Raw genomic sequence first — 20,207 nt, 5'->3', positions numbered from 1 at the left:
CATGTTACAACTTTGGTTTTTTCATATTTTCATTCAGCATGGTACATGATGTAGTGATTTGTTTTGGCCAGATCATCAGTGCTTTATAAGTTCAGAAGTCAAAGGTCAAAATTACATCAGTGTCTCCATACCAGGTGTTCTGATTTGCTACATGTTTTTTCTTTCATTATTCCTTTGCAGGATTTAAAGGCATATCTAAAACATGTCTTGAAGGCCTTGCCTCTCTTGTTGTTTTTTTTTTTTTTTTTTTTTTTTTTTTTTGCTGTGAAGCATTTTGCTCAAATACAGGGGAAAAGGGTGTGATTGAAGACACTGCCTGTTGATAATATGTCAACGCCAACACACAAACACATCCTCGCCCCACAAAAACAAGCACACACAACTGTTGTTTTTCAGTTTTTATTTTGTTCACGACCCAGAGACCCTGGGGAGAGACAAAACAAAAAAACTGGGGAATTCTACAACAAAGACAACAGCAAACATACATATTTCCCGACTGTAATCATCGCCAACAGAGCTTTATCACATAATCCATCAGTTCATGTAAAAACATCCGAAACAGACTTGTGCTCTGTTGTGCTCCAGCACCGACTGAGAAAACACTGCAATTGTTATTACTTTGGGTCTGAAGCCAAAATCACAAATAAAACAAAAAGAAAAAGAAAATAGAATAAAATGTGGTTGGGTCGGGGGATGGTATATAGTAAACTAATTCAACAAGTAAAATTCTAATAAAACTGTGAGGAAAATGTGGTTGAAAAAAAAAAAATTCCACAACTTGAGATTCAAGAGTAAAACTGATTAGCCACTGGTATAAAAGCCGCCCAACAGAATCACATTATTTTTTTAACAAAAAAATAAATGACTGAATCAAGGTTAATTTTTTTTAAAAAGACCTTTCCTTAATCTATGCCTATGTACAAGAACTAGTTGTATCGATACATTTAAATGTACAAATGAAAAGAAAACAAGATAAATCACTGTCAACACCTCACTGAGACCGCTTCCCTATACTCTAACACGGACATGTCAAGAACAGATGATACGATGATGCAAAGACGGGGTGGGGGAAGAAAAAAAAAGAAGAAATGACAGAGACCAGCTAAATCGCAAGATAGAATTGTAAATGCAAAGACAAGAAATTAAAATATAAGGGAAAAAAATATATCAGTCAAAAATAACAGCGACAGTCTCACTGAATCGAGAGAGAGAGATTGCATTTTTGTTCAGAAGCTGTAGTGACTACACATTGCGAGTTCAAACTAATGCACACACACACACAAAATCTCAGCTGGTTGTGTGCTCTTCTACTTTGTGTTTCCATTATCTTGTTGGAAGAACACTAAATCTGCCAGAGAAGACTACATTTAAAAAAAATAGATAAATAAAATAAAATAAGAAATAAACTCCGCTGAAGATATCACACAACGGTTCTTGCAGGAAGTTCAAAACACAGAGGCAGAAGTTGTTGGTGCCCCCCACACACTGGCTTGAAGTGTGGGAGGTTGGTTTAATAAGCGTGACCAGCCACAAAGAGGGACTGGCCCCCAGCTGCTCCTTGCACTCCACCAGCGTACTTGCCTACACTCGCCTCACTGTTTGCCTGCACACACACACACAAACACAACACATTATGGGCTGCTACACAGTCTGTTCAGTTTCTTGTTGAGTTTCAGTTTCGATGAGGTATCAAAATGCAGATTGTTTCATGTGCACCACACCATGTCTGTTTAATTGTGAATTAAAAAAAAAAAAAAAGCAGCAGATGCCTGACCTGTACATACAGCCAATGTACTGGTCAAGGTTTTGAGAGACTACCCTGGTTTTGTGTGATACTTTTTTTTTTCTTCAAAGGAACAAATAAATAATCAAAATAAACTAAGTAAATAAATCAAAATATAATCAAATGAAAGATAGCAACTGCACGTGGAACACCAAACATTTATACACTGTAACACATTTCCATTTCTTATCCCCCTTCCCCCACTTAACTAGTCCTAGACTCGCTCCTTCACAAAGGGAAACAAACAAAATACAAAGAATCACCTTGGCACGTTTCATCAGCTCCGCCTGGGCAGCCGGCACATTCTCCTTCTTGCCCTTCCAGGCAGCCAGCACTGAGGCCTGCAGAGCGCGGCCGTAGGAGAAGGTGACAGCCCAGGGGTTCTTGCCCTTGTACTTGTTGATGGCGTCCAGGTTCACTGTGGCGTCCTCCTCAGACTGACCGCCAGACAGGAAGGTGATTCCTGCGCGCACCGAATCACACAATGGGAATCAGAATAACCTTCACTGAAGGTGACAACTGCACAGGAGTCGGAATCATAATCAGAATGAGAATAACTTTACTGAAGGGGAGTCCTGCATGGAATCGGAATAAATTTATTGAATGTGATATACCTGCCACAGAATTAGAATCATTTTTATCATAGGTTATACCTGCCACAGAATTAAAAATCGGATTTACTTCAATGAAGGTGATACCTGCCATGGAATTAGAGCCAGAATAAATCTATTGACAGTGATATCTGCCACAGAATCAGAATAACTGGACTGAAGGTAACACCTGCCACAGAATCAGAATAACATGATTGAAGGTAATACCTGCCAAGGAATTAGAACCAGAATAAATTTACTGGTGATACCTGCCACAGAATCAGAATAACTTGATTGAAGGTGATACCACAGAATTAGAACTAGAATAAATTTATTGAAGGTGATACCTGCCACGGAATAACAATTAGAATAACTTTATTGAACGCGATAACTGTCATGAAATTGGAATCAGAACAACTTTATTGAAGGTGATACCTGCCACGGAATAACAATCACAATAACTTTATTGAACGTGATAACTCATGAAATCGGAATCAGAATAACTTTATTGAAGGTGATACCTGCCAAGGAATCAGAATCAGAATCAGATCACTGAAGGTAATACCTACTACAGGGCATTTCAGTACAAGACGGGCAGCTGGGTTTTGGACTTTCTGCAGTTTATGAATAATACACCGCGGAGAACCAGCAAGCAGAGAGTTACAATAATCCAGTTTTGAGAAGACAAATACACAAATGAGAGTTTAGTTGCGTCAAAAGACAGGAAGTGATGAATGACAGCAATAGCAATGTGATGGAGTTGTATGTATCACAAGTGTATAGCCTTGTCAAGTAGTCCCAGACCTAATACAGAAAACAAAATATCCCAAATTCTGGAGCACCAGGAAAAAACAAAAGTAGGGGGGCAAAAAAAAAAAAAAAGAAAAGAAAAAAAAAAAGCTCACCAGGAACAGCAGGAGGGACAGAGCGGGAGAGAGCGGTGACTGTGGCAATGGCAATCTGCTCATGCGTGTACTTTGTCTTGCAGGACTGCCCGGACGTCACCATGTTGGGCTTCAGCAGAGTCCCCTCCAGGAAGATGTGGTGGTCAGCCAGTGCCTTGTATTGGAATGCCAGCACCTGTGCAATCATCAACAGTTTGCCCACAGTTAAAACAGCAAAACAAAAATCAAAATTACTACATAATGGAAGATATCATGCTGCCAACTGTAGTGTTCAACAGTGGAGTGCTAGCCTTGTAGCAACATCCGCCTAGAATGCGAGAGAATCTGAACATACTGGTTCAAATCGCACACTGACCGATATTTTCTCCCCCTCCACTAGACCTTCAGTGGTGGTCTGGATACTAGTCATTCGGCTAAGACAATAAACTATGGTGCCATGTGTAGCATGCACTTAGCACACGTTATAGAACCCACAGCAACAAAAAAGGAAATTTTTTGTCTAAAATCACAGTATTGGATAGACGTTAAACTGAAGAACACACATACATAGTGACCAATAGGTTATCTCTGCCAAAACCGTGTAGAAAAATCCACTTTGACAGAACAACAATGACACTTGCAGGCAGAACAATAGAAAGAAAAAAGCTTGCACTGCACTTAAGCAATGCACTCTCCCTGGGGAGTTTGCATTTTACACAGAAAAATTTGTTTTTACAAAAAGTAATACAATACAAAGTTAATTTTGACAATGAGTAATACAAACAAAGGAAATTTTCTTCCTAAAATTACATTTAAGTAACATAATTACCATGATCCACTAGTGCAGACTCCGGCAGGGGTCTGATTCCTGTCCTGTGCAAACTACTACCCGTCTATGCGGAGAAAACGAAAGTAGCTACAGCTGATAACCTTCCTAAGTAGGTTACCTCCACTTTGCATCCCTGACTAGCGCCCGCTTTTGATAGCAATTTGCCGCAACCAGCTCAGCGTGGAGGGAGAACAGAAAGCGGGGAAAACAGGAGTGTCTTAAATGTGGGTCATGGTAAGCATGTTACTTTAACGTAATTTTAGGAAAAAAATTTCCCTTTAATTACACATACTTAACCGTGACCCACTAGTGCAGAATGGCACGACAAGGTGGAGGGCTCATCTGTTCTATTGTCAGTGCGCTGCGATGGCCTGTTGTGCGACCACCGCAGAGGTGATGCCTCTTGAGCCATCATCCCTTTAGCGATAGACGTCCCTCAAGTAGAATTTGATGAAGGTAGCAGGGTTTTGCCAGTAAGCAGCCTCCATGTCTTGTAGCCATGCTAAGTGGGCAAAGGCAAGGGAAGAGGACCATGCTCTGACTTCGTGAGCTCTGGCTGTGGGGGCATGCACTAAGGTGTCTGAGTATGAGTGGGTGAGTTGGCGACACCACTCGCCAGGGGCGATGAGGCTCAGAGATAGGGTGTACTGTGTGCCACCGGACTTCCGAAATCGTGAATCAATCGCCGGACCTCCGAAATTGTATATCAATCACTGGACCTCCGAAATCATAAATCAATCGCCAGACCGTCAGAATCGATACTGTCAGTCGTTAATTGCACTGATACTTATTGACATTCTGCACAATCTTCCTGATTTTGCTAGTTAAATGGATTATATTTTCTTTTCATTATGGAGAAAATACATCTGAGGTAGGTTTGTTGTTTGTTTTTGTTTGTTTGCTGTTGTTTTTCTCCTGACCATCAAAGGAAAACACACCATCCCTCAAAAGGAAAAGAACATAAAAATCAGCATGTTCATTGCTGGAATTCAAGTGGAGTAAGAAAAAAAAATAAAAAGAAGATGTGTTAGAAGTCATTGCAGACCAGATAAACTTATTTAAAAGAAAATCATACTGTAATTAAAAGAATTTTTTTCAAAGTTGACCATCAAATTTGATACATTTATTTTTTGTGTGTAAATACAAAGCAACGTGAGCCTGGAAACAAAAATTCTTCTGCAACTTTATTATGTGTAGAATGCAGGAAAAATAAACATGTGCAACAAAAGAAGGTAATTATATTTTTAATCAATAATTACCCACTATCGAAAATAGCAAAGAGTTACTTGCCTTGGCATGGGATTTCAGGGGTGATTAGTGCTGAGCGACCTGGGGGTAGGAGTGTTATAATTGCAATTGGAAATCGTTTGAAGCTTAGTCTTTCATGAAGGACTATGTCTCTCACACTATAAGTCAAATTGCATTGGGACTTAGTGCTGTAGCCTTGGGGGCTAACTGACCCAATGGTGACAGTTCTAAGGCCCTCTTGATCAAGAGAGTGGGGATGCAACTTGGGCAAAACACTCTTCAATAATTGAATTCCAGCCCGGATAGTCAGGACAGCAGTTACCTCCTCTGCTGTTGTGATGGTCATTGTTGTACATGACTGATTATCATATACTGGTCCCAGGAGGACACCAATCAGCATAGGTAAATCAGGAAACAGCTGCTGTGTGCTTGAGGGATGAAGGTGTCCACCACAGCTCTGCACTCGTTTTGTCTGTGAAATACTCTCTAGGCCCTAGTTCCAACTGCATGGGCTGACTTATGAGGGCCTTATTACTTATCATTATAAATAATGATAATAATAATAAAGAGCAACTATTATGTGCTATACCTCCTGAACCTGACAATTAACATCAATGTTGACAAAAACAAACCCTGACAATTATCAATGTTGACAAAAACACACACAAAGTTACAAACCTTAACACACAATCCAGAAGAGAGAGAAAGAAGAGGGTGACGTTACTTTCTTTCCACCATCATCACTTCTCACATTATACCTGCACTGCCAGGACACACACCACATATAACAGCAGCCATACCTACCTGCTCAGTGACTTTCTGGGCCTCCTCCAAGGTGTGTTCTCCGTCGGGCAAAACCTCGGGCTCCACAATGGGCACCAAGCCATTCTGCACAATGCAAAGCACGCCATGGGTTTATACCTGCTCCTTTTTTTTTTTTTTTTTTGAATCATACAAAACATATATGTATCATTGTGTGTTTGATGATGTGTGTGTGTGTGTGTGTCAGAATGAGTTTTTAGTAGCAATCTGTGTGCTTTTATGTAGAGTGTATGGGCTTGACTACATTCATATGTTGATTGCGAGTTGAGCCTTTGTGTCCATGAGACTGCATATTGTTGCTTGTGTGTTGTGTATCTATGAGTGTGTTTACGTGTGTGTATGTGTGTGTGTGTGTGTGTGTGTGTGTGTGTGTGTGTGTGTGTGTGTGGTTTCACTACGCATGGTCCATTTTCATTTTCATTCTTTTTTTTTTTATATTTCAATCATTTGTCTGCTACATCTTTCCATTCAATATTTTTTAATGTATTTACTTATCAAACATTTATTTTGTCTTATCATTAAGATTTTGTTTATTTTTTGTAAACAAAATAAGTCTATGTAATAACCTTGTATTTGGTTGTCTGTATGTATATACATTATATGCGAGTATGTGTGTGTGGTAAACTTTAACAAATTCATTTTGTCTGGAAATATTTTGTCAGTCGATACCAAATTTGGAATAAACATAGTGGGGGAAAAAACCAAAAGACCTTTCCACTCACACCAATGATCCACTCATACCAATGACAAGTTTTTCAGATTAAGCCCAATTTCCGGATCATGAACAGTCTATTTTGTTGAGGTTCCAAATGCAGAAAAATTGTATGTGGGGTGAGAAAAGGTTAAAGGGGGTAGGGCAGGTCGCCCTGTATAAGTGAATGTGCCAATGAAGGTGAGGTTCAAGAAAGTTTATATGTACATACACGTTAAGTGCACCAGTGCATGTGCGTACATATATATAGTGTATGTGTGAGTTTGAGGTGTGTGTGTGCTTACATGTTGTTCTGTCCAAGGGTAAAGTATGTGTGCATAACAATGTAAGATCAACATAATTCATTTGTTTTAATACAACCTACCAAACAGCAATCAAATAAACATGTTCACAGCGCAGCAATCAATATCAAGAACAAGATAAAAGGGCCACAGTGAAACAATTCTTTCATTAACAACAGCGACAACCCACACAAACTAACCCGCAAAACAAACCTGCTGACAGATGCTGGCATAACGAGCAAGGACATTGGCATTCTCAATCATTGCCTGGAGGGAAGGGGTGTTCTTGGTGATCTTCAGAACGCAACGCCACTTGGCGAACTGGGCACCTTGCTTCTTGTACTCTGCGCATCGCTCAGACAGGCCATCCAGACCTGGAACACAACCACACCGTTCAGAAGCATTTCTCTCTGCATTTTATTGTATTGTACTGCTTTTTTGTCACAACAGATTTTTTTTCTGTGTGTAATTTGGGCTGCTCTCTCCGGACAGAGCACATCATCACAGTGCCAAGCTATCCAATTTTTCTGCCCGCAAGTGTTAATTTGTTTTTCTATTTAAAATGCATGTGTATTTCAACTATTTGCTTTTTTATCAAAGTGGATTTTTCCACAGAATTTTGCCAGGCACAAACCTTCTGTTGCCACGGATTCTTTTACGTGCACCAAGTGCATGCTACACAATGGACCTCAGTTTACTGCCTCATCAGACCACCTCTGAAGTCTTAGAGGAGGGGAGGTGGAAGGGGGGATGGGGAGGGGGGGATGGGGAGAGGGGAAGTAAAATTCCCAGTTCAAAAATGGAACTTGAACAACCCGTAGACACTCACTTCTTAGTCCGATGCATCACCACTGTCAAGAAATAAAATGATCTCTCCAGATCTACAGTTTCTTAAGAAGGCATCACTGCATTCTAAGAAATCCATATACGCAATACCACATGTGCCAGGCAGACCCCTGACCAGCAACATAACCCTCTGCACAAATTAACATCGAGTGCACACACACACACACACATATATATATATATATATATATACACATATATATCGGGTGTCCCCCAAAAAAGTGAACCACTTTTTGACAATTTTCTCAGTGACAGAGAAACAGAATTCATTGAAAATTTTCACACAATAACCTTAGGGTATCATCAACAAGTCTGCAAAATATCTAAAAGTTTGGAAGCAAATTATGTGAGTACTGTCAAATTCAAAACAGCATGTCAAAAAATCCAATATCAGTTGTGCAATGTGACCTTCATCATGTTCATGCCAGCTGCCAGGTGTTGGCATCCATCAATCAGTGTCAGTCTAAAAATAGCCTGTCTGGGTGTCAAGTCTATGGATTTTTTTTTTTTTTTTTTTTTTTTTTTTACTGTCGTCTGTATCCAAAATCAGTTCAGTCCAGAGTTTCATTTGGGAAAGATCAACCATGCCTTTGAGTGAAAGTGATAAGGTTACCATTGAAAACTGTTTCAAGGATAAAGGCTGGGGTGGAAGAAGGATCGTAAAGGAATTTCCAGGCAAGGGGTGGAGTCATCTCACTGTAAACAGACTTATCACTAAAATACACGCTACCTGGCCAGTAGCATGTAAAATTGGCAGTGGGAGACCCAAGACTGCATGTTCAGAGAACAAGGACTGTGTTGAGGAACTGATTCAGTCCCAGGAGGAGAACCCAGGGTCCCATAAATCTCTAAAGAGAAGATGCACATGATTTACAAGTGAGCAAGTCTTCTGTGCAAAGAATGGTGAAAGAACTGGAGCTGAAGCCCTTCAAGAGGATACGGGTATCAAGGAGGGACCAAAATGTTTGAGGGAAAAGAAAAACTCACTGCCGTAACTTGAATGACCCCTACTCGGCCACTGATGTGAACAGGATCATTCTCACAGGCAAGAAAGACTTTACATTAGAAATAGCTAAAAATCGCCCTAATGATCGCATTTATGGGAAACAGAAATGAGAAAATCAGCCATCTCGCCTCTATCATGAGACTTCTAGATTTTCAAAAAAGATAATGGTTTCAGCTGGGGTATCCTAGAAAGGAAAAACAAACCTTCATTTTATTGATACTGATAGAGCCAAGGTTAATAGTAAAAGCTACATTCAGTTATTGAATGACAATCTTCTCCCAGACTGTAGGCATCTTTATCCTGGAAACAATTACGTGTTTCAGCAAGATGGGGCTCCTTCACACACAAGTTGGGTAACCCAGGCCCATCTGGAGGAGGCTACGCCAGAATTCATCAAGAAGGATGAATGGCCTCCACAAAACCCTGACTGTAACCCAATGGACTATGCCATATGGGACTCTCTGAAGGAGAAAGTTTACTGGGGAGTGAGAGACAAATTGACCGAACAGGTGTTACAGGACAGGATAATTATGTCATGGGAGGAGATATCAGTGGTAGAAATACGTAAAAGCATCTGCTTGGAAGAAACAGCTTCGTTTAATTGTGGAGGAAGATGGAGGCCATATTGAGCATAAACTGAAAAAATTGCGTTTTCCTCTGATATTGGATTTTTTTTTACATGCTGTTTTGAATATACAATACTCGCATAATTTGATATTTCAGATAATCTGCAGACTTGCTGATGATACCCTAAGGTTACTGTGTGAAAAATTTCAATGAATTCTGTGCTGAGAAAATACTTGTCAAAAAGCGGTTCACTTTTTCTGGGACACCGGATATATATATATTATATATATATATATATATATGTATATGTTGTCTACCTATCTGAGTGGATTTCTTCTGCAGAATTTCGTCAGAGGACAACACATATTACCATGGGTTCTTTTCAGTGTGCCGAGTGTGTACTGCACATGAGACCTGAGTTTATCATCTCGTCTGAATGACTAGACGCTCAGTTACGATTTTCCAGTCAAAATTGGGAGAAAGAGTGAGAGCAGCATTTGAACCTGGATCCTCACAGACACCATATTAACAGACAAGCATCTTAACTTTGATCATTGTCACCTTCCTTCCGGAAATAGACTTCCAGTCCTACAAGCAGTCTGTTCCCGTCATTCTCACCAGCTGTCCATTCCATCCACTTCTTTTTAGACCTGCTCAAACTAAAGAGTGAGAGTGAAGAAAAGGTGACCAGCCACCATGGCCAAGCAATGAGCGCCACGCACTGATGACATTGAGGATGTGGGTTTACTTCCAGTCTAACTCTACACTATCCTTGCAACCACATGAATGTAGAGTCACGCACACATACTCTCTCATTTCACTTGACGTGATCACTGATATGCAATTATGTATGCATAACCTTTTGTTATGGCTGTAATGTGCTTGTATGTCAATGGACACCCCTTCATGAGGGGCTAGGGCCTAATAATGAAAAATGATTTGCATTCGCATTCTCTCACTCTCTCTCATATGAAGTGGCAACAGCAAGTTGCTTTGGAGGTAGACATTAATCCACTGGAATGGGGAAGGTGCAGAAGCTATACATAAGCAATAAATGTACACACGAGTTGTACATCCTTAATTTTTCATTACAAAGGCTGTAAGCAATGCATTTATCCAACAAAAACACACATATACACAAACAAAAACAAGCCCAATCAAATAAACAAAAAACTAACAGTAATACAAGACATTGTGATGAAGATATATATCAGATACGATACGGCTACTTTTATAGTGCCTATCTTCGGTCAGATACCAAGTTTAAGTGCTTTACAGACATTTGTACAACATGCTGCCTACTGAGAGCTGCTTTTGGGTGCTCATCAGTCCTTTCATGTGTCAGTCATGTTTCAGTCATGCACACTCACCCTCACACAGACATGTAAATTTTATGTGTCCAACTGTTTGTTTATTACCCAACCATGTTGGCAGCCAAGCTCCATTTTCTGGGATGTGCATGCTGGGTATGTTCTCGTATCTAAAACCCACCAAACGCTGACATGGATTACAGGATCTTTAATGTGCGTATTTTATCTGAATGCATATACTCCCTAAGGGGGTTCAGGCATTAGCAAGTCTGCACATATGTTGACCTGGAAGATCGGAAAAATCTCTACCCTTAACCCATCAGGGGATCAAACTCAGGAAACTGGGGCAAGAATCCTAGTGCTCTAACCAATTCACCACCACACCCATTGGTTGCGTGAAGACAACAGCAAAACACAAAAAGAACAAAAACAAACTCACCCTGGGTGGTGCACTCATTGAAGCTGCCGGCCAGAGGTACCACACCCTTGTCCACCTTGATGCCAGGAATGATGCCCTTCTCTTTCAGAATGTCCACAAAGGGCTTGCCATTGCTGTCCTTCTGGTACAGGGTCTCATGGAACAAGATCACACCAGAGATGTACTGCCCCACGGATTTGTCGCTGGTGAAGAGAACCTCACGATACAGGCGCCTGTTCTCCTCTGTGTTCTCAACACCGATACCCTGCAGGCGCTTTCCCATGGAACCTGAAAGAGGAGAGGAATGACATCAATGGTGGGATTCTGTCTGAACCAGTCTGTTTTAATCACAGCCAAAATTTTTATGACTGTTTCTTCATTAGACTTAATAATCCTTTCACAAATTCATGACTGCTTAAAGCACTCAAGAGACACCCTGTGATTGCTGACAATATCACATAAGACATCGCTGGGAAATTCTAATGTTGATTATGGCCTTAGATACTTAGCTGATCTCAGAAAATGAGAAAATGTACAGTATCTCCCACGGCGGTTTTATCTTTTTTCTGAGGAGGGGAAGCAGTAGGGGAGGGTTCTGCTTTGTTTAAAATTTAGTTTGTTCTGAAAATTACCGTAAAGTTTGGTCTATAAGCCGCGACTTTTTACTCCAGCTTCAACCTCTGCGGCTTATACAATGATGTGGTTTATTTGGGGATTTTAACGATCTCGGGAGTGTCACGTTCTCGTCTATTCTTAGCTGCCCTTCAATTCACCAAAATCATGATTTCTGTCCATGAATTTTTGGATGAGTTTCAGGATAGTGTGCTAACTGTTCACGTTTTATAAATCAAATCCGCACACATTAAAGCCTTCAGATCAGCATTCAGTTCTACTCTGCTCAAGCGTACACCGTCATCATGCCGAAAACGCGATGTTATGCTTGTGATGCAGCCTTCAAATTGAAGGCGATCGACCTAGCAGACGATAGTGCAAGCGACGAACCAGCAGCGACCTCCACCTTCATGTTCATGAAGTGAAAGCGAGGCTGAAGTCAGTGACAAGATGGCGGAGGAAGTTGTGCTGGTTCTGTTCAACTCGGACACCGAAGACGAAGATTTCAGTGGATTCAGTGAGCAGGATGACGTTGAATAAATTTGACTATCTCTAAATTATGGATCTTATTTTCGTTGTGTTTATTTATTATTTTTTTGTGGCACTAGCAGTATTTTTGCTTGCTTTTCTTTGTGTTGTTCCCATTTGTGTTTATTTCATAACCTACAGTACTGACGGATTTTCTGAAGTATTAGTATGTGTTCCAGTACTGGAAATAAGTGCGGCTTATAAGCCAGTGCGGCTTATGTATGTATAAAGTTCAATCTTATCCAAAATTTAGTGGGTGCAGCTTACATACCAGTGCGCTCAATAGACCGAACTTTACGGTACCTAAATAATCAGTTCCATCAATAAATGCAAGACATAATCATGCACATGCACACTGCTCTGATACCAACACATCTAATCTAGATTATAGATAAACTTCTGAAAGTTGAATTTACTTCTTTTTTTTTTTTTATCAAACATTCAGATACTGAGGAAAAGAACAGAAAGCCCAAACTTACCCACAGACTCATCAGCAGCCAAGATTCCCTTTCCAGGCGCGACGATGGCCTGCGCAATGCCGCGCAGCTCATCCTCTTGCTCTTTGGAGAGGTAGGTGGCAAACTCGGGCATTTTGCCTGCAATAATGTGGCACTGTAGTGTGATTGCGTGAAAGCATCAATACCGAGTCAGTTCCTTATAATATCACATAATAATAATAATAATGATAAATTATCATACCCATGTAAATGTTTAATGTGGCTGTGTGTCTGTCTGTCTGTATTTGTATACACACACTTGTGTCTGTGTGTGCGTGCGTGCGTGACTGTGTGTGTGTGTGCGTCACTGTGTGTGTGTGTTTTGGTGACCTGATTAAGTGATATGTTTCAGTTAAAAGTGTAGCCTTGAGTGAAGGATGGGTCCAGATCATAAAATGATTGACAGATTTCAAATGTGTATTGTGTCTACAACGCATCTATTTATATATGTCATGTGAACAGACTGTGTTCCTCAACCATATTCCTTACAATTTCATGTATCACTTCTGTCTATTCATTCATGGGTTGTTGTTTTTAATGACAAAAACATACAAAGAAAATAAAAATAAAAACATGACACTGTAGTGGTTGGTGTTCATCCCATTACAACACTCCTGCACACATGCGCGCACACACACACACACACTGAGAAAAATAAAAATTAGTTCATGATTATTTCAAGTTCACCCTTACCAAAAAGCTCACTGTTCAAATGCTGCAGACTGATTTAAGAGGGAGAAAGAGATGGGGTGGGCCAACAGGGCATGTTCAATATGTTGGGGGGTTGACACAGACTTGGGTTTTCACTTTCAGTGAAATGAAAAGAAATCAGATAAATTAACCGATAGTGACTTTATACACGAGTTTTTAAACAGAAATCAAATATACAATATTCATCAATAGTTACTCCGTGTGTGTGTGTGCATGCGCGCGCATGCATGTATCTGTGTGTAATCATGCAGCAATAAGGAAGAATTTTATTGTAAATATTATGCATTCTATGACTAATAATCTGTTCACTGTCATGGAAACCAGTCTATCACTGACTTTCCTCTAGCAAACAGAGAAAAATTGTGTCAATTTACGTGATCATTGCAGCCCTATTCAAAGATCCTCCTTGTCAAAAATACTTTCTTTTAAACAACAGCAACAGTTTCTGTTTCACTTTTACTGTTCTAGTATTTTCATTTCCAATTAGTTCAGATCCTCCACAACATCTGTATTTATTCTTACGGAAACATAAAACTCAAACATAAGTCATAATGAAAATATATATCCTGTTCTACAAAATAATCAGGCCCATCTAGCAATATCAGCACTACTTATTCGCACATAAATTAAATCTATCTCCAAGGTTCTTCATGAACTCTTCTCTTTGCTAAGCCTAGGTCACAAACGAAGGCTGTATCTTTTTTTTCTGTTCATTTTTATCTTCTTCAGTTCTGCAGCCAACTTCAACATAAATTTTTTTTTTTTAAAGTTACTTTAATTTCTGGGGTGGTGTACGTATCAGTGTATGTGTGCGTGTGCAAGCACACAAAAGCATGTGCAGATGTGTTTGTGCATGCACAAAATTTTCTGTCTGGAAAACAGTCATATACAAAAGCTGAACTCAGCATTTTTTTTTTAAATAAATAAATATATATGCTGAACTCAGCATTTTTTTAAAAATAAATATATATATATATATATATATGTATATAAATATATATATATTATATATATATTTTTTGTTGTGGTGGTGGTGGTGGTGGTTAACATCCCTCTGTTTCCATTTTCCAATGCCCCCAATATTTTATGCACCAGCAAGAAGGGACAATTTCTATTTTATTCTAAAATGTCGGATTTATAGTAAGCTCTGAATTTACTGATGTGCAGTGCTTGAAGGATCTTGTTCCATGACTCACAGCTAATACTGTAACAAGACTGAGTCAAAAGCACAATAAACCTCGTTTATTTTATGTCATTCCCACTAATTTTTGTGCTTATTTCAACAATCATTGGTGTACGTAGGAAAGATGTGGAGAAAAAAGCCAGGGAGAGACATGAGAATAAGGTGCTGCTTTATGCTTGCACTCAGAAAAAAGAGTGCAAGTGTGAGTGTGAGTTTGTGTGTGTGTCTAAGAATATGTGTGTGCATGTAGGGGATATGAAAGAGAGAACGGCCAAGAGAGCAAGAGAGACTCAGACGTGAGGGAGAGGGAGAGAGGGAGGGTAGGAGGTGGAGTGATAGAGAGATGCAGACATCCTGACTCAAGAACTTGATCAGTCTTTAGTATGGCAAAGGACTCTCACTGAAACAGAAGCCCTAACTCTGCAGAACACACAGACTACTGACTCATCACCTCTGGATATGTAATATGATTTTTTTAATTTTTTTTTAACAACAGCTTTAGGCTTAAAGCTCGTGTTACGGTTTTGGAATGTTGCCTATATCCATGCCCAAAATAATGCATCAACTTTGCGAAGGTCAAGGTCGTAGTTTACCAAAGTGACTTTCTTCTTCCTAGTTCACACATAATGCTCCCATTTCTCAATCTAATTTTCTTACTGCATCCACAAATGTATCAAAAATAAAATTACACACTGGATATTTGTACAATAACTCTTTCGTAAACAAAAAACAAAATAATCGAGATCTTACAAAGTAAAAGCGGAGACCGAAAAATAGGCTACAGCGGCACACCGTCACATATAATTTCAGTGCGCAGTTACCTTTGACTATCAAAGACAATTTTCAGCTTGCAAAGAACGAACTATGCAATCTTTAAACAGTGTTAATCTTCTTCAGCAACCACGTATTCAATTTACAATCGTTCCTTGCATTCAACAAGAGAGCCATAAAACGACCGGCATTTCTACCTCCCGGAGCACTCGGCCTTCACCACCTGAAGCGAAGGTCGTCATAATACCAAGGGCAAAAACTTCGAATAAAATGCACCATTGACACAAAACTCACAACATGCACGACTACGGTTCCTTTTATTATTCCGATAAAGTGAAATCACGACCGTAAAATCAATTTCTCTGAGACAGACCTTGAGTGATAAAGGAACGAAAAGAACGGGCTTACTTGTTTTTGGATACGGGAGTGGAAGCAGACGTCTTCTCAGTCGGGCTACGAGCAGGGCAAGTGAGGACGAGAGTGAGGCTCTCACTGATCCAGCTTCAGAAAGGTCACGACATTTTCATGTGGCCTTCACCTTCATCGTCACTGAAGGGGTCATCGAAGGATAGTCTTTCGACCTCGTCTCTTGCGTGATTTTGTACGTCTGGCACAATCCGTGCTTGTGCATGTAGGGTTTGACAGAAAGTCGTTTTCAACTGTGAAGGTCGGCGGATGGCACCATGCTGACTGCTCAATGGTTGCTTAATTTTTCCCGCACAGTACCTCCTCCCGCTCCGCACCCCTCCCTCCCCACACACACATATCAAACTTATCGGCCCTTCAGCTAAGTATCACATTATAGATTTGCACCTGCGATTTTTCTTTGAGACGATCAATGGTGGGTGATGGTCTTTTTTTTGTTGTCTTTTTTTTCTTTTTTAACAACTCCGTGATTCCGCTTGTCATAGTTGCACTTCCAAAACTGAACAAGTGTACCCGCAGATTAAGAAGAAAGAGAAAAAGAAAGATCAGCAACGTACGATTTTCCAGTATTAGTTTAATTTGCCTCATGAAACTCTGGGGTACTCCATCCTGCTTCTCGTCGCAGGAGGTCCACTGACTAAATTATTGAGACTGTATTCAGAATCTAGTATGGCATGTTGATTTGCTGGTAAACGTATGGATGCCAACCACTGGATAATCACCTTTATATCTATAATTATTCAGCTCAAAGAACAGTCAACAACCACGTGCTTTGGATGAAGTGATATTCGTTGTTGCACAATTAAAACACCGTTTCGGCCTCTGGCAATGGATGCAGTAGGCCAACTGTTAATCGCCGCTAAGTCCGACTGAATTCCAAAAATCCCACTCGAAGAATTGACTACATTGGTAAGGGTCATTTTGACTCACTTGTTTGTATTTACTTTCGCCGGGTGCAATCTCAGCGGGCGGTGAACGTGACATGGTGACAGTACACCTTCTACAAACCTACATATATAGATCTAGTTTGATATCAGCCGTCTGACATGAATGTCGACTTATCGAGTGTATCATACGGTATTGTCCCACGCGGCTTTCTCACTAACAACACAAGTGCAGCTGAGGAAATGAAGTGAACATGCCGTATGTTATAATAGCACGGTAATAATATAGCACTCACCTCCCCCGGCGGCCGGTGAAGCCGCGTGGCTAGGATCATTGTGCTGCCCGCCTTGTTCTTTGCGAACAGGTTTGTCCGATTTTCCACAGCAACCCATGATCTCGTTCGTCTGGGTGGCCGTTTCGTGAGGACCATGATCAGCGAAGGGACACCACTCAGATATGCAAACGATCAAGACCCATGATTTGGATCTAAATGAGGCCGTAAAGAGTATCAAATTAAGCCCACAATAACTTGTGCAGTCTATCGCCCATCACGTTTAGTTTAGATCTACCCTGTTTGAAATGTTCAAGTCGTATTTACGCCATCACTAGATATTCTGGACATAAGCCTAACTCTGGTAATTTGTTGCATTTTGCTACGTCCGTGCATTGCTATTCACCAGACCTAATATTTTTTTTTTTTTTTTTAATGAGCAATAACTACGTATGCAGCGTCAGGTGTGCATTCTGGACCTACGCGTTATAGGCCCATTAACGTTTGCTGCCCCATGTCTTTTAAACAAGCATCAATTTGTAATGACTGACGTAAATCGTGCAGTGTCCACAGTATCAGCAATGGCAACTGAGTAATATTTCGACCCAGTTTTACACAGCCTTTAGTTTTAATGATTGTCCAGTATCAGATTCAGTTGTACTCAGAACAGTCGAGGAGGAGATTAAAAAAAAAAATTATATATATTTTTTTTTTTTTTAACGAATTTAAGAAATTATATTCTTAACACTAATAGCAGAATACCAAACTCTGAAATGTTGTCACAGTTTTTGCTTTGTCATTTGTTCTACCATAAAGTATTACAACAATGAAGAGAGGACAAGTAATTGTTGGTTGCCTCGTCTTCCTCAGTACATAGTCCTGACTGTCCGGTCGAGGCCTTAGATTGTATCTTCACGGTCTTGTCTCAAGTCTTGAATTGTACCTTCGTGGTTTGCATCCCTGAGTGACGACTGGGAGTACCACGATATGACCCCATGCAACAAGTTGGGGATTTTTTTTTTTTTTTTTTTTTTTTTTTTTTAAAAATCCCGGAGCTGGTTCCTGCCCGGCAGAGTTGAGTGTACTCAAATGGGAAGATAAGGACCACACAGTCGAAGATCATCTGACTTGACTTCATGGATGCGCCTTTGGAGTCATGGTTCGAGGCCTTAGATTGTATCTTTACGGTCTTGTCTCAAGTCTTGAATTGTACCTTCGTGGTTTGCATCCCTAAGTGACGACTGGGAGTACCACGATATGATCCCATGCAACAAGTTGGGGATTTTTTTTTGTTTTTTTTTTTGGATTTTTTTAAATTATTATTGTTATCCCAGAGCCGGTTCCTGCCCAGAGTTGAGTGTACTCAAATGGGAAGATAGGGACCACACAGTCGAAGATCATCTGACTTAACTTCATGGATGCGCCTTTGGAGTCACGGTTGCTCTAACTTTACTGACCAACACTGCATGGTGTCTGTATACTATGTCGGACCTAACTGACGCTATGATATATGATTATAATAAAAGAAAGGGCAGAGTTCAGTCTTGTCACGTGCTCACAAGACTGCATGTCCTCGATATCATCATTCCTTCATTATCAACGTAGGCATTGAAATGTCCAATATTTTGTGGCCTTTTATGCCCTACTCTCACGATGACCTCAGTTTCGACCCCACCCCCCATCCCCCAACCCCCACTCCCCTTCCTCATCCATGCTTGGAGTGAATTCCTGTGAAGGTCTTCGATCAGTGTATAGATGACTGTTGTTGGAAAGACTTGATGTGCCTGCTGTTTACACTCTGGGACACAGCAATAATCAAGATGTACCAAGCGTTGTGTGTCAAAGACTTCGTTGCGGCATTTACAGCCTGCTGCTGTGATCCAATCAGTCCCTCTGTGTCCAAGACATGCTGTGTTCAATATGTGCTGTGTCCAAAGCCTAAATGTGCGTCCGAAACCTGCTACGTACAAAGCCGTATGTGTGCAAGACTTGCTGTGTCCAAAGCTGTGTTTCCTGTACGCCCTATGTATCAAAGATGTCTTTTTTCGGGGGGCAAACCGCCTCTATCGGGAAGGTGTTGCGAGGTCTATGAAGCTGGCGATCTGCAAGCAAGACGGGATAGGACACTTGGTGTGACGTCACGGTGGACGGGGAGTGTACGTATGTACATGTCTAAAACGTCAATCCACTACTGGCATGGTCTTCCTCAAGCTGGATCTGAAGCCATGTTGCAGGGCTGGCTGATCGACTGATGGAGAGTGAGTATATATAATGTTGCTCGCTCTGTGTGTGTGTGTGTGTGTGTTTGCCGGCGTGTGTACCCGCGCGTGTGAGTATGCGGCGTGCATACGCGCATGTGTGTGTGTGTGTGTGTGTTATAGCGGGGGTGTAAGCAATAAGCTTATCTCACTGCACTTTTCAGTGAAATATAGACCGTCTGCGTACAGACACATTTAATCATACTGAAGAAAGTGTAATAGGTCTATGTGCCTAAAAATCTTCAGCTATCATCACATTACATGTATGCAACACCGTATATTTTCATTTCGTTGTCTCTGGCTACAAATTTGATATTTTTCTTCAAATTATTTCAACTGAAAGGACCAAAATTATATTCGATATTGTAAAGAGATTATATACTATCCCCGCACAATCCCTGTCTTTCACAGCGACATTCTGCTCGGGCCATAGACATATATAGTGTAGATGTGAAACGTATACCTCAGTGGTCCGGGCCGGCATCGGATTTCTGTTCTCGGTCAAGGCCGACGAGGTCAAGTTGTGCATTCCAAACTCAAATAGCTGTTTTCAAGTTTTCTTGATTCTTGTAGGGAAATATACAAGAAGATGTCGTAGAAAATTGTACTGAAGCTTGGTCTGACTTGTTAACTGAGAAAAAGTTCATGAAAGCTGTAGACAATGGATAAATATATAATTCAGATAAGGCCGTCCTTGACACTGCCCAAAAGCTGCGCGGGATTTACAAATCTCATTTGTACTGCTTATTAAAAGAACTATTAGAAACAT

The 20,207-nt window shown here is 40.5% G+C and overlaps 1 protein-coding gene across 1 annotated transcript; it reads right to left on the bottom strand.

Moving 5' to 3' along the window:
- Positions 1 to 385: 385 nt before the first annotated feature.
- On the bottom strand, positions 386 to 16,158 carry LOC143288564 (fructose-bisphosphate aldolase-like). The gene is made up of 8 exons (XM_076597170.1): positions 16,007 to 16,158; positions 12,916 to 13,032; positions 11,318 to 11,584; positions 7,363 to 7,523; positions 6,139 to 6,222; positions 3,279 to 3,453; positions 2,047 to 2,246; positions 386 to 1,603 (listed from the first exon to the last, which is right to left on the bottom strand). Exons 2-8 carry the CDS (start codon positions 13,025 to 13,027, stop codon positions 1,511 to 1,513), a joined length of 1,092 nt encoding a protein of 363 aa, XP_076453285.1. The 5' UTR covers positions 13,028 to 13,032; positions 16,007 to 16,158; the 3' UTR covers positions 386 to 1,510.
- Between the last annotated feature and the right edge of the window lie 4,049 nt (positions 16,159 to 20,207).

Source organism: Babylonia areolata, chromosome 12, assembly GCF_041734735.1.
Source record: "Babylonia areolata isolate BAREFJ2019XMU chromosome 12, ASM4173473v1, whole genome shotgun sequence".
NCBI classification, from domain to species: domain Eukaryota; kingdom Metazoa; phylum Mollusca; class Gastropoda; order Neogastropoda; family Buccinidae; genus Babylonia; species Babylonia areolata.
This window is presented reverse-complemented; position numbering and strand designations above follow the sequence as displayed.

Bases quoted from the DNA above. Each gene is read 5' to 3' on its own strand.
- LOC143288564 (XM_076597170.1), bottom strand. From the start codon at position 13,027: ATGCCCGAGTTTGCCACCTACCTCTCCAAAGAGCAAGAGGATGAGCTG. The intron at 7,524-11,317 runs GTGAGTTTGTTT...GTTGTGTTCCAG, and splicing joins CAATGAGTGCACCACCCAGG to GTCTGGATGGCCTGTCTGAG. The intron at 1,604-2,046 runs GTGATTCTTTGT...GTGTGTGTGCAG, and splicing joins AGCTGATGAAACGTGCCAAG to GCAAACAGTGAGGCGAGTGT.